Genomic DNA, 26,261 nt, shown 5'->3' on the forward strand with positions numbered 1-26,261 from the left:
CACACACACACACACACACATACATACATACATACACACACATTGTTCAGGCAGTCAGTACCTCTGCGTCTCTGCCAAGTACTACCTCCATCAAGAAGGCTCTCTCCATCTCCCCTTTCATCATTATACAACACTGTGTGCTTGGCTGGAGCTAAAACAAAGAGGAAAGGGTCTCACAAGTCATTAGAAAGTATAATTTCCCTCTATCCATCACTATTCATCAGCTCTCTGCTTATATTCCCTCAGAATTATACTGAAGAGTTGCTGAAGTGACTTCTGTGTCCCTTTCTGTCTCACTATATAACTCTCTCTTAACCTGGTGATATCCTGTATATATCTCTCTTAACCTGGTGATACCCTGTATATATCTCTCTTAACCTGGTGATACCCTGTATATATCTTATTAACCCGGTGGAACCCTGTATATATCTCTCTTAACCCGGTGGAACCCTGTATATATCTCTCTTAACCTGGTGATACCCTGTATATATCTCTCTTAACCTGGTGATACCCTGTATATATCTCTCTTAACCTGGTGATACCCTGTATATATCTTATTAACCCGGTGGAACCCTGTATATATCTCTCTTAACCTGGTGATACCCTGTATATATATCTCTCTTAACCTGGTGATACCCTGTATATATCTCTCTTAACCTGGTGATACCCTGTATATATCTCTCTTAACCTGGTGATACCCTGTATATATCTTATTAACCCGGTGAAACCCTGTATATATCTCTCTTAACCTGGTGATACCCTGTATATATCTTATTAACCCGGTGAAACCCTGTAAATATCTCTCTTAACCTATTGATACCCTGTATATATCTTATTAACCTGGTGATACCCTGTATATATCTCTCTTAACCTGGTGATACCCTGTATATATCTTATTAACCTGGTGATACCCTGTATATATCTCTCTTAACCTGGTGATACCCTGTATATATCTTATTAACCCGGTGAAACCCTGTATATATCTCTCTTAACCTGGTGATACCCTGTATATATCTCTCTTAACCTGGTGATACCCTGTATATATCTCTCTTAACCTGGTGATACCCTGTATATATCTCTCTTAACCTGGTGATACCCTGTATATATCTTATTAACCCGGTGAAACCCTGTATATATCTCTCTTAACCTGGTGATACCCTGTATATATCTTATTAACCCGGTGATACCCTGTATATATCTCTCTTAACCTGGTGATACCCTGTATATATCTCTCTTAACCTGGTGATACCCTGTATATATCTTATTAACCTGGTAAAACCCTGTATATATCTTATTAACCTGGTGATACCCTGTATATATCTTATTAACCCGGTGAAACCCTGTAAATATCTCTCTTAACCTATTGATACCCTGTATATATCTTATTAACCTGGTGATACCCTGTATATATCTCTCTTAACCTGGTGATACCCTGTATATATCTTATTAACCTGGTGATACCCTGTATATATCTCTCTTAACCTGGTGATACCCTGTATATATCTTATTAACCCGGTGAAACCCTGTATATATCTCTCTTAACCTGGTGATACCCTGTATATATCTCTCTTAACCTGGTGATACCCTGTATATATCTCTCTTAACCTGGTGATACCCTGTATATATCTCTCTTAACCTGGTGATACCCTGTATATATCTTATTAACCCGGTGAAACCCTGTATATATCTCTCTTAACCTGGTGATACCCTGTATATATCTTATTAACCCGGTGAAACCCTGTAAATATCTCTCTTAACCTATTGATACCCTGTATATATCTCTCTTAACCTGGTGATACCCTGTATATATCTTATTAACCTGGTAAAACCCTGTATATATCTCTCTTAACCTATTGATACCCTGTATATATCTCTCTTAACCTGGTGATACCATGTATATATCTTATTAACCTGGTGATACCCTGTATATATCTTATTAACCTGGTGATACCCTGCATATATCTCTCTTAACCTGGTGATACCCTGTATATATCTTATTAACCTGGCGATACCCTGTATATATCTTATTAACCTGGCGATACCCTGTATATATCTTGTTAACCTGGTGGCACCCTGTATATATCTTATTAACCTGGTGATACCCTGTATATATCTCTCTTAACCTGGTGGCACCCTGTATATATCTTATTAACCTGGTGACACCCTGTATATATCTTATTAACCTGGTGACACCCTGTATATATCTTATTAACCTGGTGACACCCTGTATATATCTTATTGACCTGTTGACACCCTGTATATATCTTATTGACCTGGTGACACCCTGTATATATCTTATTAACCTGGTGACACCCTGTATATATCTTATTAACCTGTTGACACCCTGTATATATCTTATTGACCTGGTGACACCCTGTATATATCTTATTAACCTGGTGACACCCTGTATATATCTTGTTAACCTGGTGACACCCTGTATATATCTTATTAACCTGGTGATACCCTATATATATATATATATCTATAACCTAGTGATACCCTGTATATATCTTATTAACCTGGCGATACCCTGTAAATATCTTGTTAACCTGGTGGCACCCTGTATATATCTTATTAACCTGGTGATACCCTGTATATATCTTATTAACCTGGTATATATATATATTAACCTAGTGATACCCTGTATATATCTCTATTAACCTGGTGATACCCTGTATATATCTCCATTAACCTAGTGATACCCTGTATATGGCTCCATTAACCTAGTGATACCCTGTATATATCTTATTAACCTGGTGATACCCTGTATATGGCTCCATTAACCTAGTGATACCCTGTATATGGCTCCATTAACCTAGTGATACCCTGTATATGGCTCCATTAACCTAGTGATACCCTGTATATGGCTCCATTAACCTGGTGATTCCCTGTATATATCTTATTAACCTGGTGATTCCCTGTATATGGCTCCATTAACCTAGTGATACCCTGTATATGGCTCCATTAACCTAGTGATACCCTGTATATGGCTCCATTAACCTAGTGATACCCTGTATTTATCTTATTAACCTGGTGATTCCCTGTATATGGCTCCATTAACCTAGTGATACCCTGTATATGGCTCCATTAACCTGGTGATTCCCTGTATATATCTTATTAACCTGGTGATACCCTGTATATGGCTCCATTAACCTAGTGATACCCTGTATATGGCTCCATTAACCTGGTGATTCCCTGTATATATCTTATTAACCTGGTGATACCCTGTATATGGCTCCATTAACCTAGTGATACCCTGTATATGGCTCCATTAACCTAGTGATACCCTGTATTTATCTTATTAACCTGGTGATTCCCTGTATATGGCTCCATTAACCTAGTGATACCCTGATATGGCTCCATTAACCTGGTGATTCCCTGTATATATCTTATTAACCTGTGCTGGCTCCATTAACCTAGTGATACCCTGTATATGGCTCCATTAATTCCCTGTATATATCTTATTAACCTGGTGTGATATGGCTCCATTAACCTAGTGTATTTATCTTATTAACCTGGTGATTCCCTGTATATATCTTATTAACCTGGTGATTCCCTGTATATGGCTCCATTAACCTAGTGATACCCTGTATATGGCTCCATTAACCTAGTGATACCCTGTATATGGCTCCATTAACCTGGTGACCTCATGTATATGCATTATTTTACTCCCAACAAAAAAAAACATGTATTTACAATATTTCAAAATCGTTTAAAAATGGAACATATATCTCACGAGACTATGTTGCCATGCATGTGTGAGTGTGCACACTGTATTATGTGTATGCTCGTGTGTGTATTTATGCACATACACGCTGTACATACCAACATCGTCCCTCTGTGTCCCATTGCAGCTTCGTGCCCCGTGCTGTGCAGTGGTAACGGCCAGTACTCCAGAGGTCGCTGCCTGTGCTTCAGTGGCTGGAAGGGGACCGAGTGTGACGTGCCCAGCAACCAGTGTATAGACATCCACTGTGGGGGACACGGCATCTGTATCATGGGCATCTGTGCCTGCAACACCGGATACAAGGGAGACAACTGTGAAGAAGGTAAGAGATCAGTCCTGTTAAGAGGGATCTTTTGATTTGCACGGTCCTTTTCCTTCTCTCCTCGGTGTGTGTGTGTGTTCAGACACATCCTCTTCCCCTCTTCCTTCCTTGTCAGTGTGTGATTGCTCAGCATTCACCATCATAATCTTTACCGCCAGCCAATAGTTCAGTATTACAGAAACAATTGCTACTCTCTACTTCACAGAGCAAATAATTACATTGCTGTCCCCGCGCGGCCTGTGACACACACACTGACAGAGAATGGAGAATATTAGATTAGCTAAATTATCCTGGCATGTACCTGCTACGCTAGCCTACAAAACAACCCATCAGAAGGCTAGCTCTGTCTGTACATTAGATCCAATTATTGTACTTCCCTATGGGAGAAAATCTCATCTTCGCTGCTCAATAAAAGGTATCTCTGCCAACCTCCTATTGACACGCACACACACACACACACACACACACGCCACAAACCGACGCTAATGCAATTCGTTTGCAGTGAATGTTATTGTGAGGTCTGTGACCCTGTCAGTAGTCAATGGACAGATTAAGACCCATCATCACTGAGACAGCAGAGGGAAGTAACTGCAGCTCAACAAGCATCAGCTCCAGGCAACTTGCTGGGAATCAACAGACAAATCAAATCACATTTTATTTGTCACATGCGCACAATACAACAGGTGAGGATCTGGGGACCCATGCCAAATGTTTTTAGTCTCCTGAGGGGGAAAATATGTTGTCGTGCCCTCTTCACAACTGTCTTGGTTTGTTTGGACCATAATAGTTTGTTGGTGATGTAGATAACAAGGAGCTTGAAACTCTCAACCTGCCTGTAATGGGGGCCTGTTTAGCCCTCCTTTTCCTATAGTCCACGATCAGCACCTTTGTCTTGCTCACATTGAGGGAGAGGTTGTTGTCTCATCGTTGTCAGTGATCAGGCAACAACACATCTGTTGTGTCATCAGCAAACTTAATGATGGTGTTGGAGTTGTACCTTGCCACGCAGTTGTGGGTGAACAGGGAGTACAAGAGGGAACTAAGCACGCACCCCTGAGGGGTTCCAGTGTTGAGGATCAGCGTGGATCAGCGTGGCAGATGTGTTGTTGCCTACCCTTACCACCTTGGGGAGGCCTGTCAGGAAGTCCAGGATCCAGTTGCAGAGGGAGGTGTTTAGTCCCAGGGTCCTTAGCTTAGTGAGTTCTATGGTGTTGAACGCTGAGCTGTAGACACTCACAAACCCAAAGATAGTATACATGTAACAGTATAGCTTCCGTCCCTCTCCTCGCCCCTACCTGGGCTCAAACCAGGGACCCTCTGCACACATCAACAACAGCCACACTCGAAGCATCGTTACCCATCGCTCCACAAATGTCACGGCCCTTGCAGAGCAAAGGGAACAACTACTTCAAGGTCTCAGAGCGAGTGACGTCACCGATTGAAACGCTATTAGTGCGCACCACCGCTAACTAGCTAGCCATTTCACATTGGTTACATACACACACCGACACACACACAAACACAATTCCTCTGTTCCACAGTGAGTGTTTGTGTACTGTATGTTTACATTTTCTCTGTGCAACAATCCAAAGTGACAGCAGTTGGTTGAGAATTGATTGCAACAAATCAACCTCTCGCTCCTTCCCCTCCTCCCTCCAGTGGACTGCCTGGACCCTGGCTGTTCGGCCCATGGTGTGTGTATCCATGGGGAGTGCCACTGTAGCCCGGGCTGGGGGGGCACCAACTGTGAGACCCTCAAGACCATGTGCCCCGACCAGTGCTCCGGCCACGGCACCTACCAAAGCGAAAGCGGCACCTGCACCTGCGACACCAACTGGACCGGCCCCGACTGCTCTGTCGGTACGTTGTTGGTGTGAGCACGTTGTTTGAACTTTGGTAAAGGTTATTAGTTGTTAGCATGCTAGCCTTCACTCAGAAGTACTACATTTTTGGTACGTTATTAGCACATTAGCATGCTAGCCTCAAATTAACTCAGCAGTATTACATTTGGTATGTTGTTAGCACATTAGCATGTTAGCATCTCATTAACTCAGCAGTACTACATTTGGTACATTGTTAGCACATTAGCATGCTAACCTCAAATTAACTCAGCACTATTACATTTGGTATGTTGTTAGCACATTAGCATGTTAGCATCTCATTAACCTAGCACTACTACATTTGGTACGTTGTTAGTACATTAGCATGTTAGCCTCTCATTAACTTAGCACTATTACATTTGGTATGTTGTTTGAACATTAGCATGCTAGCCTGTCATTTGTTAGCTACTACTCATTCACTACGTGGAGATAGCTGGATGTCTAGTAAAGATGTCATTCACATTCACAGAGCTTCTCTCACACAGTTGTGCCATGGCCTTCCCATCTACAGTGGGGCAAAAAAGTATTTAGTCAGCCACCAATTGTGCAAGTTCTCCCACTTAAAAAGATGAGAGAGGCCTGTAATTTTCATCATAGGTACACTTCAACTATGACAGACAAAATGAGGGAAAAAAAATCCAGAAAATCACATTGTAGGATTTTTTATGAATTTATTTGCAAATTACGGTGGAAAATAAGTATTTGGTCACCTACAAACAAGCAAGATTTCTGGCTCTCACAGACCTGTAACTTCTTCTTTAAGAGGCTCCTCTGTCCTCCACTCGTTATCTGTATTAATGGCACCTGTTTGAACTTGTTATCAGTATAAAAGACACCTGTCCACAACCTCAAACAGTCACACTCCAAACTCCACTATGGCCAAGACCAAAGAGCTGTCAAAGGACACCAGAAACAAAATTGTAGACATGCACCAGGCTGGGAAGACTGAATCTGCAATAGCTAAGCAGCTTGGTTTAAGAAATCAACTGTGGGAGCAATTATTAGGAAATGGAAGACATACAAGACCACTGATAATCCCCCTCGATCTGGGGCTCCATGCAAGATCTCACCCCGTGGGGTCAAAATGATCACAAGAACGGTGAGCAAAAATCCCAGAACCACACGGGGGGACCTAGTGAATGACCTGCAGAGAGCTGGGACCAAAGTAACAAAGCCTACCATCAGTAACACACTACGCCGCCAGGGACTCAAATCCTGCAGTGCCAGACTTGTCCCCCTTCTTAAGCCAGTACATGTCCAGGCCTGTCTGAAGTTTGCTAGAGAACATTTGTATGACCCAGAAGAAGATTGGGAGAATTATTTTCTGGTTAGATGAAACCAAAATATAACTTTTTTTTGGTAAAAACTCAACTTGTCGTGTTTGTAGGACAAAGAATGCTGAGTTGCATCCAAAGAACACCATACCTACTGTGAAGCATGGGGGTGGAAACATCATGCTTTGGGGCTGTTTTTCTGCAAAGGGACCAGGACGACTGATCCGTGTAAAGGAAAGAATGAATGAGGCCATGTATCGTGAGATTTTGAGTGAAAACCTTCCATCAGCAGGGCATTGAAAATGAAACGTGGCTGGGTCTTTCAGCATGACAATGATCCCAGACACACTGCCCAGGCAACGAAGGAGTGGCTTCGTAAGAAGCATTTCAAGGTCCTGGAGTGGCCTGGAGTGGCTCTAGAGGAGATCTGCATGGAGGAATGGGCCAAAATACCAGCAACAGTGTGTGAAAACCTTGTGAAGACTTACAGAAAATGTTTGACCTCTGTCATTACCAACTAAGGGTATATAACAAAGTATTGAGAAACTTTTGTTATTGACCAAATACCTATTTTCCACCATAATTTGCAAATAAATTCATAAAAAATCCTACAATGTGATTTTCTGGATTTTTTTTCTCATTTTGTCTGTCAGAGTTGAAGTGTACCTATGATGAAAATTACAGGCCTCTCATCTTTTTAATTGGGAGAACTTGCACAATTGGTGGCTGACTAAATACTATTTTGCCCCACTGTATATTCTTTGTACTGTATTGCTCTCTCTTTCATTCTTTATCTCTCTCGTTTCACTGCTGCTTTGTTGACTAATGCTGTTATAAAGGCCGCAGTGTGATTTTTATATTAACTTGGCTTAGAGAGGAGAGATCACATCGATCTGATCCATTTTTCATTTGAGAGAAAGCTGTGTTTATTTGCCTCTAACAGCCAGCAAAGAGAAGGACGGATGAAGGGAGAGCAAGGGCCGGGGGTTTGTTAATTACACCAAGTTTAAATTAAATAAGACTGCACTGCTAATTACTAGAGAACAGAGAGGGAGGGATGGAGAGAAGGAGAGAGACTGAGAGACAGAGAGAGAGAAAGAGAGAGAGAGAGAATGGAGGGCAATTCCACACCAGGACAGTTTGAAAATATTGATTTGTTCTGGTGGTTCTCATTGAAACTTCATTGGGAGGACGGATGTTTGACATTTCTCCCACTTTTTTTGTTTGTTTTTAAATCAGGGGGAAGTGGAAATTTGAGTCCCTTTTTAGACCTATACATGCGTTGTGTAAGACCGTATGATCTGTGAACCGTGCATGATACAGACAACATCTTGGAGTCATTATACTCCTTATAGTGGAGATTCTGATATGAAAAATAGAAAATATAGAAATATTTATATGTCAAAAGTACCCTTTTTTTATCTTGTTCATTTCAATAGGTATTACTTGGAACAATATGCTCTACACATGCATCGACTTTCCAGAGTGGGCGAAATGATTCACACATTATTTTTTTAAAGATAATAATGTCAAAAGCATGTCAAACATCCTTCCTCACAATGAAATTTCTATGTGAGAATTGACCTAAATTCTCACACTTTCTATCGGAGGTAACCTAAATATTTTTGCGGCTGTCCACGGTGACCTTCAGACAGACGTGACCAGAGCCTCAGTCTGGTCACCCCTCCAGGCCGCTCCCTCCCTCCCTCCCTCCCTCCCTCCCTCCCTCCCTCCTCCCTGCTTCACACAGCGCCCGCCACGTCTCGCACATACATACCCATACACACACCGCCCCGGCGACACGGCGATGACAGTGACGAACAGCGCCACTTCCTGACACACCACACACTCTCTCTCACAAACACACAACGGTAATGGCAGCTCGCCACAGGCAGCGGCGGCCCACACTGAGCGAAGCCCCTCCAGGGGGCTGATGGAACTTTAGAGACCGAGAAAGACTGAGCGGTCGGGGGTCTGTTGGTCTTGTGGTCTTACCTGGAATGACTCAGAGAGGAACCTCTTGGTCTTCTAGCCACTGATAGCTCGTCTAAGAGAACTCCGCTCAATCAATGTCTTCTATCGAGCCACTGACTTCAACCGGAATTGCTTCTCTTAGCCACTGTCTGATAGCAATGGTCCTACGGTCGATTATTTGTCCCTGCCTGCAAAGAGTCCAAGAAGTGGCAACATTTCCGATGCTGTTATTCCTATACCCATGCTATAGCACTGTAGTTAACATCGTATGAGGATTTTCTTCCAGTATTACTACAGTGATCTGTTCTGAACTCTCTGACACAGGTCTCATCCATTCTACTGGGTTGTGTTTCTACAGGACAGCATTTCAGTAAGATGTAGATACTGTGTATTCAGTAGTTAACCAGGGTGGGGTCTGTCCGAGTATAGTCTTCACATCTGCTGCCTGCAATCCTGACTGTCTGTCTGTATGTACAGACCTGCCAAGACAGACACAAGACATAAAAAAATTTGACTGTGGCTCAGTTGGGAGAGCATGGCGCTTGCAACGCCAGGGTTGTGGGTTCGATTCCCCCGGGGGACCAGTACGAAAGTGAGTGCACTCACTTCTGTGAGTCGCTCTGGATAAGAGCATCTGCTTAATTACAAAAATGTCGTGTTGAGTATCTCTCTTATATTTTGTGCAAACAACAATTCCTTCAAACACATCTCCCCTCAGTTTATATTTCAAGGTCGTATCAATAAAGGCGTTCCTGTCTTCTTCTTAACCGCAACAAAAAAGAATAGAAAACAAGTGTCACTTCAACTCAGAGCTAAAAGTGATAGGTGGAATTTTAACTCGCACTTCTGGTTCAAATGGTCTAAACTCTGAAGAACAGAACAGAGAACAAAAACAGTTCCATCTCAACTGACAACATTCCGTCAGTCGGGAGTCTGTACCAAACAAGCCCAGATTGTGTGCAGGCTTCCATCTATGGGCCCCACTGCAGCAGGATTGATTTATCTGTGGTTGATTGGTTTGGTCGTTCTGGTTCAGGCACAGTGGGAATCCTTGTGTCTGGCTGGATGGCTGGCTAACAGTGTCTACCCATCCTCTACCCTTATCCTATTCTAACCCTGTCTGAGGTAAAGTTCAATATGTCTACTCTCATAGCCTGAACTGTTCATACTCAATGATCACACCTCGGCCCCCCCCCACTCGCACGCACGCATACACACACACACACACACCCCATATTACACCAACACCTCAGACCCACCACAGGACCACGCACCCCCACCACCGTGCCCCACCCAGGAACCTTCGAAACCTCCCACACTCTTCATGCTACACCGCGTCAGCCACGGGGGACAGACGTGTCAGGGTAGCAAGGTGTTATTTGAGAAATACCAGGCTGACAACCATATCCACCCGACCCCGACCCCACCCGCTGACCAGCCCAAAACACAATAGTGGAAGCATTGTGCCAACGGAGACCCAGCCTGGCTACAGTTGATACAGAGATAGATGTAACCTTATGTCTGTTTAGCTTGTTATGAATGAATGTGTTTCTACAACCACTTCTAGGTCTCAAAGACACTTTGCACAGTGGACGCTCCTAGCACACACAGATAACTAGCCTGCGATTACACACTAACATTTCCTTGTGTGTGTGTGTGTGTTTGTGTGTGTGTGTGTGTGTGTTTGCGTGCGTGTGTGTGTGTACAGAGGTGTGTGTGGTGGACTGCGGCCCCCACGGCGTGTGTTTCGGGGGCAGCTGTCGTTGCGAGGAGGGCTGGACGGGTACAGTCTGTGACCAGAAGGCCTGCCACCCCATGTGCACTAAGAACGGAGTCTGCAAGGAGGGCAAGTGTGAGTGCAACCAGGGCTGGACCGGAGAGCACTGCAACATCGGTAGGTCTACTGAAGAATACACATGCCTACAGTGGACATACACATGAATACATCATATGGGTCGACGATTAAAGACATTGTTACAAGGACACACACACGTTTTCACACACGTTTTCTCTCTCACACACACCCACCAATCACTCACACTCCTCTACCTCTGAAGCTGTCTGTCCATCCATGATTCCCCCAGCTCTCACACCACAGAGGACTCCAACCTGCGGGTCTATATGGCTTTGAACAGCCAGCTGAAGTAGCATCTGATCCCAGTCTCCTCTTTCCTCTCTTTCCTCTCCATCCCTCTCTTTACAAGGGCCTGGCCAACTCCATCCCTCTCTTTACAAGGGCCTGGCCAACTCCATCCCTCTCTTTACAAGGGCCTGGCCAACTCCATCCCTCTCTTTACAAGGGCCCCAACTCCATCCCTCTTTACAAGGGCCTGGCCAACTCCATCCCTCTCTTTACAAGGGCGTGGCCAACTCCATCCCTCTCTTTACAAGGGCCTGGCCAACTCCATCCCTCTCTTTACAAGGGCCTGGCCAACTCCATCCCTCTCTTTACAAGGGCCTGGCCAACTCCCTCCCACTCTGCAGCCTGCTCTTTGTAGTCACTCACGTGACCTGTGTTAAGAAGGCCTGCAGAGTCCCCATGGGGTGCTGCTGACCTTTAACCTCTATCAAAACACTGACGTTTACTGTCGTTAAGGCAGTGTGGAGAAGATAGACTGTGTGTGTCCTGTTCCAAGCTCTCCGTCTTAACAAGAGGGTACAGAGCAGGGTTGTAAATGCCTGGCGCGTTGTTGTTTAGCTTTTAAGCCGGGTGTGAAACGAACACTAAACACTGAAACAGGCCAAAGCCTCCTCTATACGATGCAAAGATACGAGCCCTAAAGAGAACTGAGAAATCATGTTTGGTTAATCGTTTCCCTCTCAACCCCTACATCACAAAACCTACTTAATTGTTATCAAGCAAATCTTGTTTTGTCGGCTGATTCCCTGATATGAAGTCGATTGCGGAGCAGAATGCATGTTCTCTCCTCACACACACAGAACTCGTGTTCTGTTCTGCCTCGATCTCTGCAGCACAAACTCAGCAGGGGTGCGTTTTTGAGGCGTCGTTCCGCTTCACTCAATTGGTCAACATTGTGGAGCGGATGTCGTTGACAGACTGAACGGGCCCCCATTGTGGCTGGCCGTCTTTATTAGGTTCTGGTCCGTTATTCAAACGAAAAATCAGATGAATTAGCCAGAGTTAGAGTTTAGCGTGGTGTCCCCCACTCATTTAGCGGTCGAGTTAGAGTTTAGCGTGGTGTCCCCCACTCATTTAGCGGTCGAGTTAGAGTTTAGCGTGGTGTCCCCCACTCATTTAGCGGTCGAGTTAGAGTTTAGCGTGGTGTCCCCCACTCATTTAGCGGTCGAGTTAGAGTTTAGCGTGGTGTCCCCCACTCATTTAGCGGTTGAGTTTAGCGTGGTGTCCCCCACTCATTTAGCGGTCGAGTTAGAGTTTAGCGTGGTGTCCCCCACTCATTTAGCGGTCGAGTTAGAGTTTAGCGTGGTGTCCCCCACTCATTTAGCGGTTGAGTTAAAGTTTAGCGTGGTGTCCCCCACTCATTTAGCGGTTGAGTTTAGCGTGGTGTCCCCCACTCATTTAGCGGTCGACTTAGAGTTTAGCGTGGTGTCCCCACTCATTTAGCGGTCGAGTTAGAGTTTAGCGTGGTGTCCCCCACTCATTTAGCGGCCGAGTTAGAGTTTAGCGTGGTGTCCCCCACTCATTTAGCGGTCGAGTTAGAGTTTAGCGTGGTGTCCCCACTCATTTAGCGGTCGAGTTAAAGTTTAGCGTGGTGTCCCCCACTCATTTAGCAGTTGAGTTAAAGTTTAGCGTGGTGTCCCCCACTCATTTAGCGGTTGAGTGTAGCGTGGTGTCCCCCACTCATTTAGCGGTCGAGTTAGAGTTTAGCGTGGTGTCCCCCACTCATTTAGCGGTCGAGTTAGAGTTTAGCGTGGTGTCCCCCACTCATTTAGCGGTTGAGTGTAGCGTGGTGTCCCCCACTCATTTAGCGGTCGAGTTAGAGTTTAGCGTGGTGTCCCCCACTCATTTAGCGGTCGAGTTAGAGTTTAGCGTGGTGTCCTCCACTCATTTAGCGGTCGAGTTAGAGTTTAGCGTGGTGTCCCCACTCATTTAGCGGTCGAGTTAGAGTTTAGCGTGGTGTCCCCCACTCATTTAGCGGTTGAGTTAAAGTTTAGCGTGGTGTCCCCCACTCATTTAGCGGTTGAGTTTAGCGTGGTGTCCCCCACTCATTTAGCGGTCGAGTTAGAGTTTAGCGTGGTGTCCCCCACTCATTTAGCGGTCGAGTTAGAGTTTAGCGTGGTGTCCCCCACTCATTTAGCGGTTGAGTTAAAGTTTAGCGTGGTGTCCCCCACTCATTTAGCGGTTGAGTTTAGCGTGGTGTCCCCCACTCATTTAGCGGTCGAGTTAGAGTTTAGCGTGGTGTCCCCACTCATTTAGCGGTCGAGTTAGAGTTTAGCGTGGTGTCCCCCACTCATTTAGCGGCCGAGTTAGAGTTTAGCGTGGTGTCCCCCACTCATTTAGCGGTCGAGTTAGAGTTTAGCGTGGTGTCCCCCACTCATTTAGCGGTCGAGTTAAAGTTTAGCGTGGTGTCCCCCACTCATTTAGCAGTTGAGTTAAAGTTTAGCGTGGTGTCCCCCACTCATTTAGCGGTTGAGTGTAGCGTGGTGTCCCCCACTCATTTAGCGGTCGAGTTAGAGTTTAGCGTGGTGTCCCCCACTCATTTAGCGGTCGAGTTAGAGTTTAGCGTGGTGTCCCCCACTCATTTAGCGGTCGAGTTAGAGTTTAGCGTGGTGTCCCCCACTCATTTAGCGGTCGAGTTAGAGTTTAGCGTGGTGTCCCCACTCATTTAGCGGTCGAGTTAGAGTTTAGCGTGGTGTCCCCACTCATTTAGCGGTTGAGTTTAGCGTGGTGTCCCCACTCATTTAGCGGTCGAGTTAGAGTTTAGCGTGGTGTCCCCCACTCATTTAGCGGTCGAGTTAGAGTTTAGCGTGGTGTCCCCCACTCATTTAGCGGTTGAGTTAAAGTTTAGCGTGGTGTCCCCCACTCATTTAGCGGTTGAGTTTAGCGTGGTGTCCCCCACTCATTTAGCGGTCGAGTTAGAGTTTAGCGTGGTGTCCCCACTCATTTAGCGGTCGAGTTAGAGTTTAGCGTGGTGTCCCCCACTCATTTAGCGGCCGAGTTAGAGTTTAGCGTGGTGTCCCCCACTCATTTAGCGGTCGAGTTAGAGTTTAGCGTGGTGTCCCCCACTCATTTAGCGGTCGAGTTAAAGTTTAGCGTGGTGTCCCCCACTCATTTAGCAGTTGAGTTAAAGTTTAGCGTGGTGTCCCCCACTCATTTAGCGGTTGAGTTAGCGTGGTGTCCCCCACTCATTTAGCGGTCGAGTTAGAGTTTAGCGTGGTGTCCCCCACTCATTTAGCGGTCGAGTTAGAGTTTAGCGTGGTGTCCCCCACTCATTTAGCGGTCGAGTTAGAGTTTAGCGTGGTGTCCCCACTCATTTAGCGGTCGAGTTAGAGTTTAGCGTGGTGTCCCCCACTCATTTAGCGGTCGAGTTAGAGTTTAGCGTGGTGTCCCCTACTCATTTAGCGGTTGAGTTAGCGTGGTGTCCCCCACTCATTTAGCGGTCGAGTTAGAGTTTAGCGTGGTGTCCCCACTCATTTAGCGGTCGAGTTAGAGTTTAGCGTGGTGTCCTAAACTCATTTAGCGGTCGAGTTAGAGTTTAGCGTGGTGTCCCCACTCATTTAGCGGTCGAGTTAGAGTTTAGCGTGGTGTCCCCCACTCATTTAGCGGTTGAGTTAAAGTTTAGCGTGGTGTCCCCCACTCATTTAGCGGTTGAGTTTAGCGTGGTGTCCCCCACTCATTTAGCGGTCGAGTTAGAGTTTAGCGTGGTGTCCCCCACTCATTTAGCGGTCGAGTTAGAGTTTAGCGTGGTGTCCCCCACTCATTTAGCGGTTGAGTTAAAGTTTAGCGTGGTGTCCCCCACTCATTTAGCGGTTGAGTTTAGCGTGGTGTCCCCCACTCATTTAGCGGTCGAGTTAGAGTTTAGCGTGGTGTCCCCCACTCATTTAGCGGTCGAGTTAGAGTTTAGCGTGGTGTCCCCCACTCATTTAGCGGCCGAGTTAGAGTTTAGCGTGGTGTCCCCCACTCATTTAGCGGTTTAGAGTTTAGCGTGGTGTCCCCCACTCATTTAGCGGTCGAGTTAAAGTTTAGCGTGGTGTCCCCCACTCATTTAGCAGTTGAGTTAAAGTTTAGCGTGGTGTCCCCCACTCATTTAGCGGTTGAGTGTAGCGTGGTGTCCCCCACTCATTTAGCGGTCGAGTTAGAGTTTAGCGTGGTGTCCCCCACTCATTTAGCGGTCGAGTTAGAGTTTAGCGTGGTGTCCCCCACTCATTTAGCGGTCGAGTTAGAGTTTAGCGTGGTGTCCCCCACTCATTTAGCGGTCGAGTTAGAGTTTAGCGTGGTGTCCCCCACTCATTTTCGAGTTAGAGTTTAGCGTGGTGTCCCCCACTCATTTAGCAGTTGAGTGTAGCGTGGTGTCCCCCACTCATTTAGCGGTCGAGTTAGAGTTTAGCGTGGTGTCCCCCACTCATTTAGCGGTCGAGTTAGAGTTTAGCGTGGTGTCCCCCCACTCATTTAGCGGTCGAGTTAGAGTTTAGCGTGGTGTCCCCACTCATTTAGCGGTCGAGTTAGTTTAGCGTGGTGTCCCCCACTCATTTAGCGGTTGAGTTAAAGTTTAGCGTGGTGTCCCCCACTCATTTAGCGGTTGAGTTTAGCGTGGTGTCCCCCACTCATTTAGCGGTCGAGTTAGAGTTTAGCGTGGTGTCCCCCACTCATTTAGCGGTCGAGTTAGAGTTTAGCGTGGTGTCCCCCACTCATTTAGCGGTCGAGTTAGAGTTTAGCGTGGTGTCCCCCACTCATTTAGCGGTCGAGTTAAAGTTTAGCGTGGTGTCCCCCACTCATTTAGCAGTTGAGTTAAAGTTTAGCGTGGTGTCCCCCACTCATTTAGCGGTCGAGTTAGAGTTTAGCGTGGTGTCCCCCACTCATTTAGCGGTCGAGTTAGAGTTTAGCGTGGTGTCCCCCACTCATTTAGCGGTCGAGTTAGAGTTTAGCGTGGTGTCCCCCACTCATTTAGTGGTCGAGTTAGAGTTTAGTGTGGTGTCCCCCACTCATTTAGCGGTCGAGTTAGAGTTAAGGAACCCGCATACTAGGTTGGGTTTGCTCCTAGCAGAACTCAGCAATATTAATGTTTGTCCCTATTGACACGCCATAGTAACAACATACCCAGTAAGACTTTTTTTTAATTTTAATTTTAATTTTACCCCTTTTTCTCCCAATTTCGTGGTATCCAATTGTTGTAGTAGCTACTATCTTGTCTCATCGCAACACACCACCTAACCAAGCCGCACTGCTTCTTAACACAGCGCGCATCCAACCCGGAAGCCAGCCGCACCAATGTGTCGGAGGAAACACCGTGCACCTGGCAACCTTGGTTAGCGCGCACTGCGCCCAGCCCGCCACGGGAGTCGCTGGTGCGCGATGAGACAAGGACATCCCTACCGGCCAAGCCCTCCCTAACCCAGACGATGCTAGGCCAATTGTGCATGGCCCCACGGACCTCCCGGTCGCAGCCGGTTACGACAGAGCCTGGGCGCGAACCCAGGGACTCTGATGCCACAGCTGGCGCTGCAGTACAGCGCCCTTACCCACTGTGCCACCCGGGAGACCCCAACTAGTACTACTACTAGGAGTAGTACTGTTGACCAATCACCGGCGAAGGGGCGTAGACTTCGGCTACCGAACTTGGACTTGCTTCTCAAGCAAAAATGTTGTGTGCGTGAACAGCCGGGAAAAAAACCTGCCGAACACTAAAACAAACAAAAAGTCGTGATTTTGTCATAATATATGTGCAAACTGTTTTGACTGGGAAGGATGCGACAGGCATGGTGACAAGCATGGTGACAGGCTTAGTGACAGGCATGGTGTACCCCAGCGGTGTGTTTTCAGATTTCGTGACACTCTCTGCACACACACGTAAAAAATGCGAGCACACACACACACACTGACTCACTCTACTCATCATCATATAGTTCATTTCTTCTGTGTCAATGTGTGTCTGATTAGCTCTGGCTGGCCCTATGAAAGGAAGCACCTACAGCTGCCTAATTCCCCTGAAAATAACACCTTTTGGCTCATTATTAGTCTTCAGACACTCTTTCTTAGCATTCAGACACCAAAATACAAAGGCAGGATGCTCCTTGAAGCCCTAGTCTGAAACTGACACCCTGCAGGGGTTGGCTGGGACGTGAGTCAGTGTCCTTAAAAGTTCCACCTCTCTGTCCTTGAGATGTTCTCTCCTGTTTCAGAGTAGCACGTCAGAGGTGGTGAGGGCCACCGTGCATCATTTGTGTCTGCTGAAGGTAAAGATAAAGACATTAGCAAGAGAATGACTTCCTCCTAAAGGGGAAGGGACGTCAACCAGATAGAACAGCAGAACTTTCTAGACTGTTTAGTACGGGACGGATCCCACTGCTGCCACCCCGCTTTGACCCCGGACAGTCTCACCGCATTGCCTCGTACACAATCACCCCCCCCCCAAAAAAAAAACACAAATACCATACAGTATGTCCTTATTATTATTTACAACAACTCAAACATTGTGTAATGTTAGTGTAATAGTGTAATGCATAGTGTAATGTTCAGTCAACACTGATTTGCATTACTATATCCTCACGCTGTCTCAGTAGAACACCAGTTAAGACAGTCTATTACAGTGGCAAGAAAAAGTATGTGAACCCATTGGAATTACCTGGATTTCTGCATAAATTGGTCATCAAGTTTGATCTGATCATCATCTAAGTCACAACAGTAGACACACACAGTGTGTTGTTGTCTATATTGAATACATCATTTAAACATTCACAGTGTAGGTTGGGGAAAGTGTGTGAACCCCTAGGCTAATGACTTCTCCAAAAGCTAATTGAAGTCAGGAGTCAACTAACCTGGAGTCAATGATCAATGAGGCGAGATTGGAGATGTTGGTTAGAGCTGCCTTGCCCTATAAACTCAACATTTGAGTTTGCTATTCACAAGAAGCATTGCCTGATGTGAACCATGCCTCAAACAAAAGAGATCTCAGAAGACCCAAGATTATGAATTGTTAACTTGCATTAAGCTGGAAAGGGTTACAAAAGTATCTCTAAAAGCCTTGATGTTCATCAGTCCACGTTAAGATAAATTGTCTATAAATGGAGAAAGTTCAGCACTGTTTCTAGTCTGTTGCTACTCTCCCACTTGACTGCAAGAGCACAGCGCAGAATGCTCAATGAGGTTAAGAAGAATCCTACAGTGTCAGCTAAATACAGAAATCTCTGGAACACGCTAACATCTCTGTTGACGAGTCTACGATACGTAAAACACTCAACAAGAATGGTGTTCATGGGAGGACACCACGGATGAAGCCAAAAAAAACAACATTGCTGCATGTCTGAAGTTTGCAAAAGTGCACCTGGATGTTCCACAGCACCACAGTGCTACTAGCAAAATATTCTGTGGACAGATGAAAGTACAGTTGAGTTGTTTGAAAGGAACACGACACTATGTGTGGAGAAAAAAAGGTACAGCACACCAACATCAAAACCTCATCCCAACTGTAAAGTATGGTGGAGGAAGCATCATGGTTTGGGGCTGCTTTGCTGCCTCGGGGCCTGGACAGCTTGCTATCATCGACGGAAAAATGAATTCCCAAGTTTATCAAGACATTTTGCAGGAGAATGTTAGGCTTTCTGTCCACCAATTGAAGCTCAACAGAAGTTAGGTGATGCAACAGGACAACGACCCAAAACTCAGCAGTAAATCAACAACAGAATGGCTTCAACAGAAGAAAATACGCCTTCTGGAGTGGCCCAGTCAGAGTCCTGACCTTAACCCGATTGAGATGCTGTGGCCTGACCTCAAGAGAGCAGTTCACACCAGACATCCCAAGAATATTGCTGAACTGAAACAGTTTTGTAAAGAGGAATGGTCCAAAATTCCACCTGAACGTTGTGCAGGTCTGATCCGCAACTACAGAAAACGTTTGGTTGAGGTTATTGCTGCCAAAGGAGGGTCAACCAGTTATTAAATCCAAGGGTTCACATACTTTCCCAACCCTGCACTGTGAATGTTCACACAGTGTGTTCAATAAACACATGAAAACGTATCATTGTTTGTGTGTTATTAGTTTCAGCGGACTGTGTTTGTCTGTTGTTGATGAAGATCCGGTCAAGTTTTAAGACCAATTTATTCAGAAATACAGGTACTTTTTCTTGCCATTGAATATGCAGTGGAACTACAGTGCAGCATTAAGACTTATTGAGCATTAGGAGGCAGTGACGTTTAGCTACTCCTTCTCCTTCTACTTTTCTGCAACAGACATCCCCCCCTCTTCCTCCATAGCAAATGCTGAATGAGAGAGGAGAAGAATGCAGTAGTTATTAAGTCGTCTTCTTCTCTCCTCCAAGACATGCGATCGTGAATAACGACGAGTGAGAAAGTTCCAGAAGTTCAAAAGATCATGCCCTCAAGACATGCTAACCTCTCACTGTTACCAATACCGGGGGACGTTAGCATGTCTTGGGGGTATGATCTTTTGAACTTCTGGAACTTTCTCACTCGTCGTTATTCACGATCGCGTGTCTCATGATATATTCCACATTGATTTAGAAGTGTTTAGAAACATGTTCCATTCTTATTTTACAATCAAAGTGACTCCAAATTGACACAATACCTTATTTACCATTCATTTCTATTGGGCACAAAATAATCTGAAACACAACCAAAACAAATAGCAAATGCATCCAACAAGTTTGTAGAGTCACAAGCTTGATGTAGTCGTTGCGTGCTAGGGGTGTCAATATCTTTGACCCCTACCCTTTTGAGATATTACTTATTAAACAAAATATTTTTCTCTGAGCAATTGTATTAGTATAAAATAAGCTCCCCATTTTTTTTTTGCATACAATATAGCTCACTATTTGACTGATTTATTTTCTACAGTCGTTATTGCCCATATTTATCGAGGGTGTCAATCATTTCAGGCTCCACTCTTTCTCTCTCTGTCATTGTCTGACACAAGGTGGCTTGATGCATCTCCATTTTGAGTGGCTTTAAGGAAGTAGTCCAACGCTCATTTCTACTCAGCCTATTGCTTTTCCATACAAAACACAGTGATGGTCACTGTGTGTGTGATTGGCAGTGGTAAAATAGTGTCCTTGATTTTACTCTAATGTTCCCGCTTGCAAAATGCAGCAAATGAATAGACGTCTCTGAGACGTGGAAGTATCCCTGTTTAAAAGGAAACAACTTAAATTGGCTGAAATCATTTGTGTTACCTTGGAAATAAATGATGTCCAGTTTATGTAAGTTTTCTAAGAATTTTGCAGCAACAAACCGATAACAATGTCTTCCCTTGACGATTTGAGCTACAGTAAACAGACTGAATCATCGATGTGTTTGAATAACAATCATGTCCAATAACCAAGATCTCATATGATCTTTTATTATCATCGTTCCAAAATACTCTTCTGCGGAGGATAGAAAAGTACATTTTTATGGACTTACACAATGCTCCTCGTTCCTTCTGCAGACATGAGGTTCTGTTAAGAGAGCCACAGGTTCGCTTAGCACAGAGAGCAGAGAGCCACAGGTTCTCTTAACACAGAGAGCAGAGAGCCACAGGTTCTCTTACCACAGAGAGCAGAGAGCCACAGGTTCTCTTAGCACAGAGAGCAGAGAGCCACAGGTTCTCTTAGCACAGAGAGCAGAGAGCCACAGGTTCTCTTAGCACAGAGAGCAGAGAGCCACAGGTTCTCTTAACACAGAGAGCAGAGAGCCACAGGTTCTCTTAGCACAGAGAGCAGAGAGCCACAGGTTCTCTTAGCACAGAGAGCAGAGAGCCACAGGTTCTCTTAACACAGAGAGCAGAGAGCCACAGGTTCTCTTAACACAGAGAGCAGAGAGCCACAGGTTCTCTTAACACAGAGAGCAGAGAGCCACAGGTTCTCTTAGCACAGAGAGCAGAGAGCCACAGGTTCTCTTAACACAGAGAGCAGAGAGCCACAGGTTCTCTTAGCACAGAGAGCAGAGAGCCACAGGTTCTCTTAACACAGAGAGCAGAGAGCCACAGGTTCTCTTAACACAGAGAGCAGAGAGCCACAGGTTCTCTTAACACAGAGAGCAGAGAGCCACAGGTTCTCTTAGCACAGAGAGCAGAGAGCCACAGGTTCTCTTAACACAGAGAGCAGAGAGCCACAGGTTCTCTTAACACAGAGAGCAGAGAGCCACAGGTTCTCTTAACACAGAGAGCAGAGAGCCACAGGTTCTCTTAACACAGAGAGCAGAGAGCCACAGGTTCTCTTAACACAGAGAGCAGAGAGCCACAGGTTCTCTTAACACAGAGAGCAGAGAGCCACAGGTTCTTCTGCTTCTTCTGCTTCTTCTTCTTATTATTATTATTATTATTATTACTGCTTCTGAATACCTCATCAGTAGGGTTGTCTCCTTCAGTCACACTGAGGACCTGTCCCAAATCACTCCTATAGGCGCTGGTCAAAAGTAGTGCACTGTGTAGGGAATAGGGTGCCATTAGGGACGGAGACGGATTTTAAAGTAGCGTATGGAATATTGTTAAAATATTGTTGTGTGTGCATGTGGGTGCGTGTGTATGTGTGTTCTGAGAAGTGCAGCTGAGTGTATTAGTTGAGAACTAGGAAACTGCAGACTTACTGCCCCAAGGTTTCTCCAGCACTCCAGCTCCAGAACCCCATCCCAGGCTCCCTGTTCTCCCCCTCTGCCCTTCCTCTCCTGGGGCTAGACTGATGGTCAGTCATCCCTCCTTCCCTCCCTCCCTCCCTCACATCTCTCCATCGCCCAGAATAGCACTGCAGAGCCAGCAATATCTCACCCAGCACCACCAGACGTGCCTCCACACACACAGACACACATACTGTACACACATTCATGCACACACACACTCTCCCTCACACACAAACACACTCCCACCAGCTGCAAGTCTGTCTGGGTCTGTTTCTCTCCAGATGTCTGTGTGTCTGGTTCTGTTTCTCCCCAGATGTCTGTGTGTCTGGTTTTGTTTCTCCCCAGATGTCTGTGTGTCTGGTTCTGTTTCTTCCCAGATGTCTGTGTGTCTGGTTATGTTTCTCCCCAGATGTCTGTGTGTCTGGTTCTGTTTCTTCCCAGATGTCTGGTTCTGTTTCTCCCCAGATGTCTGTGTGTCTGGTTCTGTTTCTCCCCAGATGTCTGTGTGTCTGGTTCTGTTTCTTCCCAGATGTCTGTGTGTCTGGTTCTGTTTCTCGCCAGATGTCTGTGTGTCTGGTTCTGTTTCTTCCCAGATGTCTGTGTGCCTGGTTCTGTTTCTTCCCAGATGTCTGTGTTTCTGGTTCTGTTCCTCCCCAGATGTATGTGTGTCTGGTTATGTTTCTCCCCAGATGTCTGTGTGTCTGGTTCTGTTTCTCCCCAGATGTCTGTGTGTCTGGTTCCCCAGATGTTCCTGTTTCTCCCCAGATGTCAGTGTGTCTGTCTGGTTCTGTTCCTCCCCAGATGTCTGTGTGTCTGGTTCTGTTTCTCCCCAGATGTCTGTGTGTCTGGTTCTGTTTCTCCCCAGATGTCTGTGTGTCTGTCTCCCCAGATGTCTGTGTGTCTGGTTCTGTTTCTCCCCAGATGTCTGTGTGTCTGGTTCTGTTTCTCCCCAGATGTCTGTGTGTCTGGTTCTGTTTCTCCCCAGATGTCTGTGTGCCTGGTTCTGTTTCTCCCCAGATGTCTGTGTGTCTGGTTCTGTTCCTCCCCAGATGTATGTGTGTCTGGTTATGTTTCTCCCCAGATGTCTGTGTGTCTGGTTCTGTTCCTCCCCAGATGTCTGTGTGTCTGGTTCTGTTTCTCCCCAGATGTCTGTGTGTCTGGTTCTGTTTCTCCCCAGATGTCTGTGTGTCTGGTTCTGTTCCTCCCCAGATGTCTGTGTGTCTGGTTCTGTTTCTCCCCAGATGTCTGTGTGTCTGGTTCTGTTCCTCCCCAGATGTCTGTGTGTCTGGTTCTGTTCCTCCCCAGATGTCTGTGTGTCTGGTTCTGTTTCTCCCCAGATGTCTGTGTGTCTGTTCTGTTTCTCCCCAGATGTCTGTGTGTCCTCCCCAGATGTATGTGTGTCTGGTTCTGTTTCTCCCCAGATGTCTGTGTGTCTGGTTCTGTTTCTCCCCAGATGTCTGTGTGTCTGGTTCTGTTTCTCCCCATATGTCTGTATGTCTGGTTCTGTTTCTCCCCAGATGTCTGTTTGCCTCCAGGTCAGTGTAGTGCCTGATGGTTCTTCATTATCATCCAAGGCTGATGCTCGCTAGACAACACACACACACACACATACACTCCTCTTTCGCTCGCTACAAATTCAAACCATCTACTATTGATATTTCCACTGAAATGAGAGAGCAAAATGATTGGTCTTGGTGTCCATCCTCAACTCCAACTTTAGATTCAGCTACTAGCTACTGTGTAGTCACTGTGTAGTGATTTGTCTTTTAAAACGCGGGGAAAAAACTGTTCAAGGTTAGCGTTTCATAAAACACACACACATACAAAACACAGCGGTTTGTAAACTCAATTGTGTAGTTGAAACAGTCCAATTTTATTCACAAAGGCCAAATAATTTCGGTAACTGTGTTCAATAGTTAATTAACGCTGCTACACTCGAGGCTCTGCTTGGGAACTAGGAAGCTCATAATCCCCCTCTCAGTACTGCTGAATGGCTGTTCTGTGTTACCACTGATCTGGCTTCTCTCTTAACGGGCTGGTAGCTCCGTCAGTGTAGCCACATGTGTCATACACTACCGTTATTATACATACATCGCTGTGTGTGCGCGTGTGTGTACATGTAAGTGTGTTTGTGTACGAGTGTGTGCGCGTGCATGTGTGTGTGTTTGTGTGTATGTGTGTGCGTCTACTATGGACCAGGGAATGAGTGAGGCTCATAGCCTCATAGCTCAGTAATAACCATGTTGGGGATGGGTGGGTGTAGTGGTTTTTCATTGTCCTCAATGGGTTCTGGAGCACTTTGAGCTATGGCATGATTCAAGTCTAAGAGGAGGCCCCCCTGTTTTTATGGTAGGCTCACCTGGAGCTGAGGGGGTTGTTAAAGGCCCCCAGTGCAGTAAACGTTAATTAAGATCATGTTAAATCAATGGATACATGCCGGAAGCCTCTACCCCTGCTCCCTCTCTCTCTCTCTCTCTCTCTCTCTTTCTGCCCCTCCCTCCCCTTCTGCTCTCTCTCTCTTTCTGCCTCTCTCTTCTCTCTCTCTCTCTCTCTCTCTCTCTCTCTCTCTCTCTCTGTCTCTCCTTCTACCCCTCTGCTCTCTCTCTCCGTTCCCCCTCATCTCTCTACCCTCCTCTTCATCCCCCTCTCCTCTCCTCCCTCCATCTCTCCATCTTTACCTCAGGGTGGGGATTGAGTGGGTCTGGACGTTGCGATATATAATTGTTTCCAGATTAATGTCACTTTAATCAGCAGCCGCCGAGAATTGTCCCGACAAATAATGAAGCATTGATGTCTATAAGAGGCTGATTAATTCTGCAGCTTGACCCACAGGCACACACACACACTGTGCATACACACACAGATGTACACACACACACACTTGCACACACACACACTGTACATACACACACAGATGTACACACACACGCACTGTACATACACACACAGATGTACACACACACACGCACTGTACATACACACACAGATGGACACACACACACACACACACACACACACACACACAGTCCTCCCTGTCCCGATGTGAGTGGAATATGATGGAAGTAAATGAGAAATCTTTAGTGCAATTAGCTGGTAAATTGCTGCCCCTTTGCTCAGGGTTCAGGGATGATTGCTGCTGTTTTCTTAACCCTGACGTTCCATTAAGAACCCTGATGCTCCATTAGTTCTGTTAAGGGATCCTGTTCCACTCTGGGAAAGGGAGAGGATGACGGCCAATCAAGCTGCCACCTGAGCCAGTGTGTGTGTGTGTGTGTGTGTGTGAGCTAGTGTGAAGTTACAGCAAGCATCATCTGAGGGAATTTGTGTGTATGTTAGTGTGAAGTTACAGCAAGCATCATCTGAGGGAATTTGTGTGTGTGTTAGTGTGAAGTTACAGCAAGCATCACCTAAGGGAATTTGTGTGTGTGTTAGTGTGAAGTTACAGCAAGCATCACCTAAGGGAATTTGTGTGTGTGTTAGTGTGAAGTTACAGCAAGCATCATCTGAGGGAATTTGTGTGTGTGTTAGTGTGAAGTTACAGCAAGCATCATCCTAAGATTGTGTAAGCAATTTAGGGACTGGGTGTTGGCGACATAAGACAACAGATTGACACACACATATGTATACGTACAACATCCATACGCTGATACGTCACAACAAGCTAAGTGTCTGATAAAGTATGTATCTTCTGTCTATTTAATCTCCCCTCTCCTACAGGTTTATATGTGAGGATGGTCACACACACTCTGTGTCACATGGGATATCCATCACATTTTCAAACACATGTGGTGTGTGTGTGTGTGTGTGTGTGTGTGTGTGTGTGTGTGTGTGTGTGCACGCGAGTGTGTAAGGGTGCCTGTGCTCGTAGGTACACTACTAACACTCTGGTAAATAGTCTGCCCTGTTTTTTTTCTCCTCTCCTTAACCGCTCGCTCTCCTCCCTTTTTCTCTCTCTCCTTTTTTCTCTTTCAAGCTCACAATCCGGATATTAGAGTCAAAGGTACTGTGGTCTCTCTTTCTTCTGCCCCCCCTCCCCATCGTGCTGTGTGGTACATGTGACCGGCCATAAGATTCCCAGTAACCCTCTTCTCTCTCTTTTTCTTTTGATTCTGATTCATTGATGTATTGATTCATTGATTCAGTCTTCTATTGTTGTCACTGTGACTAAGTGTTTTCTCATGTCTTCATGTCTTGGTACTGTGGGGTAAATCCAATATCATGTCCTCTCTCTTGGAGCATGGGAGGATCTTCGGTAACTACCGGGCATGGTAGAACTGGGGGCGTTTTTTAGCCCACATAACCCACCAACCACTGCTCTCGAACGCCCCCGCGTTGG

General features: G+C 45.8%; 1 protein-coding gene across 5 annotated transcripts in view; it reads left to right on the top strand.

Moving 5' to 3' along the window:
• Positions 1–26,261, top strand: part of tenm3 (teneurin transmembrane protein 3) — a 442,903-nt gene that overhangs the window by 337,154 nt on the left and 79,488 nt on the right. For all 5 annotated transcript variants that reach the window (XM_042329704.1, XM_042329705.1, XM_042329706.1 and 2 more), the window contains 3 exons: positions 3,855–4,049; positions 5,709–5,909; positions 10,886–11,071. In XM_042329704.1, the coding sequence (XP_042185638.1) occupies positions 3,855–4,049; positions 5,709–5,909; positions 10,886–11,071 (582 nt within the window). The remainder of the gene's footprint in view (positions 1–3,854; positions 4,050–5,708; positions 5,910–10,885; positions 11,072–26,261) is intronic.

This window comes from Oncorhynchus tshawytscha, linkage group LG11, assembly GCF_018296145.1.
Source record: "Oncorhynchus tshawytscha isolate Ot180627B linkage group LG11, Otsh_v2.0, whole genome shotgun sequence".
Taxonomy (NCBI): Eukaryota; Metazoa; Chordata; class Actinopteri; order Salmoniformes; family Salmonidae; genus Oncorhynchus; species Oncorhynchus tshawytscha.